Here is a 10,518-nt window from a genome sequence, read left to right as displayed (position 1 = left end):
GAGAGGGTAGGTGGGGATGGGGATGGGGAAGCATTCAGGTAAACATTTGGCAGTTGTGCAAATTGGTAATTAAAATGGAACACAAATATCATGATAATTGTTATGAAATCCCATTTCTTACGATACATGTATTAATGATATTTTTACTATTCATGAAGTCTAACACTCTGTGAAGAATGTTTTTTTATGGAATATGAATTTCAAAATTGATTTACTCTTGAAAAAATTGATCTGATACTACTGAATTTGCTTTAGCAAAAAAATATAGAAGAACAAATTGTGAGAAGCCTGTAGCTTCTATCAACAGTAAATTACAAGGCTTTCTTTCCCAAATTCTGGAATTGATTTTTGTCTGACAGATTTTTTGTGGAGAAAATCAATTTGTTGCAGCAACATTTTGGTATGTTATTGGGAAACCATATATCCAAGAATTCATATCCCCACAGAATTGCTATTTTAACGCAGACCACAAAATTTTGTGCTCACGAAATTAAATAATTTGCTTATTACTTAATGTTTTCTTTGATGATCTCAGTGTCCATTTTGTTTACTTCTGTTTAAGATTATTTTGCAACTAAAAAACAAAAGGCCAAATTAAGTTTTTTTCTGCAGTTTTTTATGTTGAGAAAGTTTAAGTGATTTCTGTTTTTCGAGTTCATATTATTGCAGCTATCTCTGTATGTCATGTTAGGGGCATAATTGAAGGTAATGATGTAATTATGTGAGATTTGGTATGTATTAACTCTGCTTGAAAATTGAGTTTAATGCCTAGAAACTATCATTTTAATGTTTTATTTTTTTTCAGAATCAGAAACGTTTTGATCACCTCACAATGTTACATACAGCCCACAATGGTCAACGAAAAGTTCGATGTCTCACAATGGATGAATCACAAAATGTGGTGAAATATTATCCACGTAAGTTTGTTACTCTAGTTTTATTGTGTTAAGTCGATTACTTCAGCCATCCTAAACCTATAATTTACAAAAGCCAAGCATATTAACTCTAAGGTGGAATTAGAAATATAAAACATTGCATTGTATAGTGTCACATGTTAATGAAAATTTTTTTTGGAGTTCATGGGAAATGAAGGACAGAATATGATCAGAAATCCATGAGTCGCATTAGCGATTCGCATTTAATTTGCCAATCCTATTCTGTCGTTCATTTTGCATGAACTCCAAAGAGATGAATTCATTTCTTATAATTACAATATATTTCCTTTCCATTTGTTAACAGGGTTATATAATAAATTGCACACATTTTGATGCATTTAACATTAAATTTGGCTTCCCTGAGCCATTCTGTTCATCAGACGGAACAACTGCAGCAGCATCCAGGGAAAATTCTCCCTGACTATACGCAGATGTCGTCAAGATAGTTGCTGTTATCACTAAGCAGCATTGTCTTAACTCTGGCACCTTTCCTCTTGCAGAATGAGCGTCATAACTTTCAGTGGAAAAGAATCGGGCAAATGTTAATATTGTACAAATGATTTTGATTTTCATTTAGGAAATATGTCACAAGTTGATGAAATATCTGAAAAATACAGGTTATTTTAAAGGTCAGTTTGTACACTCTATTTTAGCGCCTAAAGAAGCATCAAGGATCAGCTGGGGCCAGACAATCAGTGAGATGGATTTGTACAGACATACACCAAGGAAAACCCCTGTTAAAACTAAACCTATTCTCAACCAGGTAACTTTTGAAGCAGGGATATACAGTAGTGTTAGAATGACTTTTTATGCCCCCGAAGGGAGGCATATAGTTTTTGAACCGTCTGTCGGTCTGTCAGTCTGTCGGTCTGTCGGTCTGTCAGTCTGTCCGCAATTTTCGTGTCTGGTCCATATCTTTGTCATCGATGGATGGATTTTCAAATAACTTGGCATGAATGTGTACCACAGTAAGACGACGTGTCGCGTGCAAGACCCAGGTCCGTAGCTCAAAGGTCAAGGTCACACTTAGACATTAAAGGATAGTGCATTGATGGGCGTGTCCGGTCCATATCTTTGTCATCGATGGATGGATTTTCAAATAACTTGGCATGAATGTGTACCACAGTAAGACGACATGTCATGCGCAAGACCCAGGTCCGTAGCTCAAAGGTCAAGGTCACACTTAAACGTTAAAGGATAGTGCATTGATGGGCGTGTCCGGTCCATATCTTTGTCATCCATGGATGGATTTTCAAATAACTTGGCATGAATGTGTACCACAGTAAGACAACGTGTCACGCGCAAGACCCAGGTCCGTAGCTCAAAGGTCAAGGTCACACTTAGACGTTAAAGGTCATTTTTCATGATAGTGCATTGATGGGCGTGTCCGGTCCATATCTTTGCTAATGGATTTGTAAAATAACTACGCAGAAACACTGTTAAACTACTGTCGCGCAAACCAGTACTGTAGGCAGGATCATAATGTAACATCTTGCTTAATTATTCATTCAAAGTGCCATCATAATGACTATCCTATTCAGAAGCTTATGAGTTTTTCAAGATTGAATTTTACTATTTCACTGATTCAGACAGATAAAACTATGTCCTATATGTAACCATTCTTTCAGATGACAACTTGCTTGATTTTCATCATCAAGGTTTTGACAAATGTACAACATTACCAATTATTAGCTGAAAATTTCCATTGATTAAATGAGGCAATGGTTTCATTATATTCTGCTTTAAGAGATTTCCTATTTAACCTACAACTTGCTTGCCATTGAGTTCACTAGGCAAAGGTAAACATTTTAATGTATACCTACTCTGAAAATTGCGCATTCCACTAAAACATGGTTCCTTTGCTCCACCCGCTCTAGTCAAACTAAGTTTTTTTATCCGAACGTTCAACACTCAAACATTGCTTACCAAATGTTTGTGGACATAATATCTCGGCCAAGTTCGATAACCAGCCATATCGGCCCGGGCACTCTTGGATTATGGCCCTTGAATTACTTGAAAAACTGCGAACTTAGCCTTGTCAGCTCTCTTAAGTCTAACAGTTTTCATCTGATCTTCACCAAACCTGCTGACAATGTTTGTGGGCATACTGTCTCAGCCAAGTTTGATAACCACTTAAATCGCCCCAGGCACTCTTGGATTATAGCCCTTGAATTACTAGAAATCTTTTTATGATACGTAACTGAATATTTAGACGGGCATATTTTGTGACAGTCAGGCACTATTGTTCTTATTAAGAACTGTGTAGTGTTTTGAGCTTTTAAAAAAGGAAAGATTTTTACTAAGCGGGAATAAGAATAAATAAAATACCAGAAAGTCTGTATCTTAGAATACTTTAACCCTTAGCCTGCTGGCAGCAAGTGATTCTGCCTTTGCGACCAGTGCAGACCAAGATCAGCCTGCATGTCCGTACAGTCTGATCATGGTCTGCACTGTTCGCTGTTCAGTCAGTAAATTTTCAGTGAACACCCCTTCAAATAATAAATGGTATTGCCCAAATTGAATGACGGACCAGTCCATTTTAAAAAATTATTATGTGTTGAGGATAATGATGAATATTGTTTGTTGTCTGGTATTTTTCAGAAGGAGAATGTATACCCGTATGAAGATGATACCCCGTCACCTATTGTACTCACTAAAATGAGGAAACCCAAGTCACTAGCAAAGAGGTACAAGAACTGGCCATGGTCTTAGCTTGTGAATACTGGTACAAAGAAGAAGTTATGTTTGGCATTAAAGATATAATATTTATTGTTAGGAAATTATATTCAGCAAATTATGCTGTTGAAAGTGGGAATGAGCTTCAGCAAATTATGCTGTTGAAAGTGGGAATGAGCTTCAGCAAATTATGCTGTTGAAAGTGGGGAAATGAGCTTCAGTAAATTATGCTGTTGAAAGTGGGGAGATGAACTTCAGCAAATTCTTCTGTTGAAAGTGGGGAATGAGCTTCAGCAAATTATGCTGTTGAAAGTGGGGAATGAGCTTCAGCAAATTATGCTGTTGAAAGTGGGGAATGAGCTTCTGCAAATTCTTCTGTTGAAAGTGGGGAATGAGCTTCAGCAAATTATGCTGTTGAAAGTGGGGAATGAGCTTCAGCAAATTATGCTGTTGAAAGTGGGGAAATGAGCTTCAGCAATTATGCTGTTGAAAATGGGGAAATGAGCTTCAGTAAATTATGCTGTTGAAAGTGGGGAATGAGCTTCAGCAAAATAACAATGTTGAAAGTGGGGAATGAGCTTCAGCAAAATAACAATGTTGAAAGCCAGGATATAAGTTTTGTTGGAAGTTGGGAGCTTAAGTAAAATTATCCTGTCAGAAAGATTCAGCAAAAAACATGCCAGATTCAGCAAAATACACCACAACCAGAAGTTTGAGCAAATAACATAGCCAAGATTCAGCAAAAATAGCACTGCACTCTGGAAAGAATTCAGAAATAACACTGCCAGAAGATTCAGCAAAATAACATCTCGAAGTTCACCAAACATTGCGAAAGATTCAGGACACTGCCAGAAGTTTGCAACATAACACGCCCAGAAGATTCAGCTGGATATACACTGTCAGAAATAAAGATATCAGAATATTAAAGCCTTTGAAAACACCGTCAGAGAAATGCAAGTGTTGGCATGTTCTGCTTTATTAACAAGTAAAAGTGTTAGAAAATAGCTGGCTTTAGAATAAAAAATAAAAAGGATTGAAATGTAAAAATTGGCATCTGTTCTCACGAACAGGTCCAAATCCTTCATGGTTCCAGAGTTTATGGCCCTTAAAGGTTCCATAAATGGTTTTCAGCATGAAGACCTTCAATTAATGGTTTTAATTTGATACAAACTTCCGAAAATATCTTTAACATACAATAAATCTTTGATTCATGACAATCAGAGATGTCGTATGGTTCCAGTATTTTAATCCTGAATTGACCTCCCTGATTGTAGTCAAAATGGTTATAGCAGTAATCCTTATAGGACTTATTTGAAAAGTTTCATTATTGTCATTGTTGGATGATAACCAATCAGGGTAGATTAAAATATGGATTGATTGAGTCAAATTACCTCCTTTAATAGCTCATCAATTTCTGTTGAAAGAAAATGATGAGATTATTGTGACACTTGGCGGATGTCGGCGTCGCATTTGCCTGGTTAAGTTTTATGTTATGAGTTCAGCTTTATCTCTAAATATATCAAAGCTATATGCTTTGAAACTTGGAATATTGTTCAGCACAATTAAGCTGACCTGTTAGCAATGGGAAATAACTCATAATTGATGTTTTGAAATTGAATGGCCACCTTTTGTATCTTAGCAAAATATCAGATGTTCTTGGTTAAGTTTTATGTTTGGAGTACTTGTATCTCCTAAAACTATCCAAAAACATTGCCATTGAAACTTGAAATACTGATTCAGCAATCATGCCAGCAGATCCATGAACATCGCCAGAAAGATCAAACTGCCAGCATAGCATTTTTGCAAAGAATTATTGCCCTTCTGGATTAGAAAATAAAGCTTTGAACCTGGTAAGATTGTATGTTATGGTTCAGCTTTTATCACTAAAAGTGTCAAAAGTATTGCTTAAAAATTGAAAACACTGTCACCATCATAAGTTGCCTCTGTCATCAAGAACATCAATCCGTCTGTTTTTGCAGAGTTATGGCCCCTTATGGACTTAAAAATTGCTGATTTTGCTTGGATATAAGATTCATTATGTTTAGGATCAAACTTTATTCTTCTTAAACACAATAAACTAATGCTTGAAACTCAATCCTTGTTCCACATCATAAGCTGACCCTGTACACAAGATATATCATAACTCCATCCGCTTATTTGCAATTAATTATTGCCTTTTGGACTTAGAAAATCAGGTTTACTTGGTGATATTATGTTTAAGTCAACCCTTTTCTCAAAACTTCAAAGTATTCTTGTAAATACTATGCAACAGTTATTTATGCACCATCATAAGTGGACACTGAACATCAAGAAACATAACTCTATCCTGCTTTTTGCAAGAATGATGGCCCTTTTTAGACTTAGAAAATCATGGGTAGGACAATATTTCTATTACACAAAAAAAAATCAGATGAGCGTCAGCACCCGCAAGGCGGTGCTCTTGTTTTCAAATTAAAATGGGTATATCTCCGTAACTAATGAAGATACTGATTTGAAATTTCATTTATGTCAACAGATTTATTTTGCAGAGCCTTCTTTTGTTCACTTACAATATTTTTTTTTTAATTACTTCCCTTTTACGTTACTATAAATAGCTTATTTTTAGTAACTTTTTTATTATTGGCCGTAGGGAAAAACCGAGACCACTTTTCTGTGGTACAACATGGATTGTACCTCCAATTTTTAGGTGCATTTTGACATATCTGTACCTTGTAAGAATTGTTTTTTCTTTTTGGTTAAATTTCTTCCCTTTGTTGTTCCTGTCCTTTGGACTTAAATATTTTTACTGAGGACCTTCTTGTCCTCAAGTGCAATGATAACAGGTGAGCGATACAGGGCCATCATGGCCCTCTTGTTAGATTTTTTAACAAATAAAGGAAAGTAAGCCAGCATCAGAATTTATTTCTCGTGTTTACACATATTTTATGCCTAGTTAATCTAGACATCTTTTATTTTAAAAATTATGATGAAATAGAAATTTTACCAGGATTTTATTTTTTTTTAACTGTTCTGTGGTTTTTATTTGCATCAGGAGCACTTTATTTTACCTTTTTAGCAAATCATTTTTAGCAGAGTTTTCAAATTCATATATTGATTGCAGAAAAATACTATTTTAGTACCAGCTTAGTGATCAAATATTCACTGATTAAGCAAAGCCCATTCAGTAAATAGGAGCGAAGTCACTTGGAATATGAATAAAAACTAGAAATTTAAGCATTCATGATGTCTTGATTTAAAGTGTACTTTCCAAGGGTCTATTGCTCATCCAGAAATACCATTGACTGGTTAGGATTGTTGACTGTAATATATATGATAAGCACATATTGCAGCAATTATTTAACTGATCAGTTCTTGTATTCTATAAACACATCTCAAAATTTATTACATACATTCACATTTTCGATCTGAAGTACTGTGTTCTATAACATATCTCTGAATTTATCATATATGTACAAATTTTCAATTTTAAGTATTGTGTTTATCTCAGAATTTATTTCATACCTATAATTTATAATCTGAAAGACAGCTTGTATTTCACAAACAAACACAAAGCCCTGTATATATTCAGTTCCCATTGGATGCATAACTGATATCAAATTTGAGTCAGAAATGATAGTGATGATGGCATTCCATGCATCATAAAGTTCATTGTACCCAACAGGATATTGTTTTATTTCACTGACAATGTAGTCAGTTTTGACTAATATAACACTAGAAATAAGAAGAGGTATTTAGTAAAAGGACCTTTTGATCTGGCTCATTTGGATTTGCCAGACTGGATCAAACTTGGTTATATACATGGCATGTCATGGTCAACGTAGGGATATAATTCCCCTAATAAACTGTGTTCATATTTCTGATTTGTATAGTAAGTATTAGATGTAGATTCAATTAGTAAATCAATAACTGGTTAGTATTAAGCCCTACTGAATTATGTTAATATTTAGCAGTTTTTATAATGTATATTTTGTATTATACACATTAGACTGACAATTTCTGTGACACATTTTCAACAGTTCATACTGTTAATTTTTATCAGGCCGTGGGGTTAATTTTTAACACCCCACAAGGTTAATTTTGACATTGTAAGATCGATATATAATTTATTTTCAGTTAGTTTTAGTTCGATATATTAGGTAATTTTATAGTTATGTAAAATGGTGTAGAAATCAGACAACCACCCTCAAATACCAGGCTTATTTCTTACGTATGAAATTTCATACTAATGAGATACTAGACATCATTGATTTTCATGGATTTATTTTGTATATTTATTGAATTTCTTCTTATTAATTTTGTGTACTATTTGTTGTAATAAATATTAACATATCTTTTTTTTTCTAAGATTTTAGTGGGATATCATCTTTTGTGTTCGTTTAATTTTTAAAGCAATGTTTCAACAACCATATCTTCATTTTTTAGTTTAGTTTACAAATTTAAGGAATTAAGTTAACCATAATGAGATTTTATTTTTTCAGGTAGACTTTAGTGCAATAAAACACTGGTTTTGCTATACTTTTGTTTGTTTTCTGTCTGTTAGGTCTTGATACCATTCTGACTTCAGGGCCAACATGACCAAGGTGTAAGTAGGTTTGGATCCTTGGGTTCCAAGGTTATGAAGTTTAGAGATGTCTCAGTCGTGTTTTACAATGATTTTTAGCTCATCAGATTTTTTTTTTTTTTTTTTTTTTTTTTTAATGAGTTATTGTCATCACTTGATCGTTGTCGGCATCTGCTCGGCATTGCCTGGTTAAGTTTTTCTCCTAAACTATCAAAGCTATTGCAATAAAATTGCAACACTTGTTCACCATCAATAGCTGACTGTACAGCAAGAAATATAACACCAGCCTGCTTTTTGCAAAAACTGTGGCTCCTTTTGATCTTAGAAAATATCAGATTTCTTGGTTAAGTTTTGCTTTTATAGCTTTAAAACTTAGAGCAGTTATTTGCCATTAATTGCTGACTGCAAAGCAAGTACTGTAACTCTACATTGCTTTTTTTGCAAGAATTATGGCCCCTTTTGGACTTAGAAAATCATGGGTATGACAATATTTCTATGACACAGATACAAAAAAATCAGATGAGCATCTGCACCTGCAAGCTGTGCTCTTTTTGAGCTATAAATCAAATGCAAGGCTACATTCAGAGTTTGATCTCCAAACTGGTTTATAACATTTAACCTCAGACCAAGTCATTTCAAGTGCATTTAAACTAGTTTTATAATGCTTAACCTCCACAAAGTCATCTCGAGTGTATAAGTGAAATAGGGAATATTTGATCCCTCCTACCTGCAACAGAAAATCCGGTTCCACCTTACAGCTTGGCTAGAAAACATATTCTATCATACCAGAGGGGCCTCCATGGTTGAGTGGTTTAGGTCGCTGACTTCAAATCACTTGCCCCTCACCGATGTGGGTTCGAGCCTCACTCAGGGCATTGAATTCTTCGTGTGAGGAAGCCATCCTCCAGCTGGCTTACGAAAGGTCGGTGGTTCTACCCACATCTGCCAGTGATGAAATAATGCACGGAGGGGCACCTGGGGTTTTCCTCCACCATCAAAGCTGGAAAGTTGCCATATGACCTGAACTGTGTCGGTGCGACATTAAACCCAACAAAACAAGCAAATTCGATGAATTGGTATCCCCCGCCGAACGGGTTTGTGGTGAGGAATGGCAAAAAGATATATCCGGCAAAAAGTTAAGGATGTTAATAAGAAGCAAATAATTTCATTAGTCAAAATTAAGTTAACAGAAAACAAATGTTTAATTGAAGAGTACATAATAAATGTATGATACTTTGATCCTGACTAAAGAATTTATTTTGAATGGGATATGCTTACTGTAATAAGCTTAGCTTTTAAAATTAAATGCAGTTAATTGAAATGTGAGCTTGAAGTTTAACTGGAATGAAATATTGACTTTGAGTGGTTTGGCACCAGGTGTTGCTGTTTAACATGTACATTTGAACTTAAAAGGACAGATGTCCTTAAGAGAACACAGGTAAGATATCTTGAACATGGCTGAGGGCAAGGTTTGTGCAGTCACAACTTAACATGTTGAAGGTTTGAACATTTAAAAAAAAAAAGAAAAATGGAATGGAAATATATATATATATATATATAATTATATAGATATATGTATATATTTATTTTTTTATGGGGTGAGGGTGCAGGGGAACGATAGAGGAGACAAAATTTCACATGTTGATTATAAATATTGATTGAAAATTAGAAATGAAAAACAAAAAAAAAAGGAAGTTTGCAGAGGATGCATAATCAGTGGTGGGCATGACTGGGTGGAGAAGTGAGGTGGGGGAATGGTACAACTTGGAAGGTTTGAAAAAAATCTAAAATAAGAGATGAAAAAAAAAGTGGTTTTTTTTTGGGGGGGGGGGGGGGGGGGGTGTGACCAAGGCAAGTGGGTGACCAGGTGTGGGTGCGCAACTTCATATGTTTATAATGAATGTTCACAGAAAAGAATGAAAGAAATTTACTGAAATTCTGTCAAATGGTAAGTTTGTTATGTACAAATATGCGGATTTTTAGACAATTAAGGGCAATAACTCTGAAGTTACAAAAGAAATCCATACAAAATTGTCTGTGCACAACCACATTATAGTGCTCTAAATTCGGTTAAAGTTTCATAGTTCTAGGTCAAATATATCAAAAGTTATGATGCAGAAATTGCCATATCTATAGTACCCTATACAGTTAACACTAGAAATTTCTAAGGGCCATAACTCTGGTGTTACTTGGGCAATCTGTCTGAAAATTGATGGGCCCCATAACCTCAGTGGTGAACATGTATATGAAGTTTGTTTGAAAAAAATCTAAAAAAAAAAATTTTTTTTTTTTTTTTTGAGGGGAGGGGGGGTGATCAAGGTAAGGGGGTGACCAGGTGTGGGTACA

General features: G+C 34.9%; 1 protein-coding gene across 1 annotated transcript in view; it reads left to right on the top strand.

Moving 5' to 3' along the window:
* LOC123530993 (serine-rich adhesin for platelets-like) overlaps nt 1–4,301 on the top strand; it is a 57,422-nt gene extending 53,121 nt beyond the window's left edge. Inside the window, exons 6-8 of the mRNA XM_053517471.1 lie at nt 806–917; nt 1,589–1,698; nt 3,537–4,301. Coding sequence (XP_053373446.1) covers nt 806–917; nt 1,589–1,698; nt 3,537–3,647 — 333 coding nt within the window. The 3' untranslated portion in view covers nt 3,648–4,301. The remainder of the gene's footprint in view (nt 1–805; nt 918–1,588; nt 1,699–3,536) is intronic.
* Nucleotides 4,302–10,518: the final 6,217 nt, after the last annotated feature.

This window comes from Mercenaria mercenaria, chromosome 11, assembly GCF_021730395.1.
Source record: "Mercenaria mercenaria strain notata chromosome 11, MADL_Memer_1, whole genome shotgun sequence".
Taxonomy (NCBI): Eukaryota; Metazoa; Mollusca; class Bivalvia; order Venerida; family Veneridae; genus Mercenaria; species Mercenaria mercenaria.
This window is presented reverse-complemented; position numbering and strand designations above follow the sequence as displayed.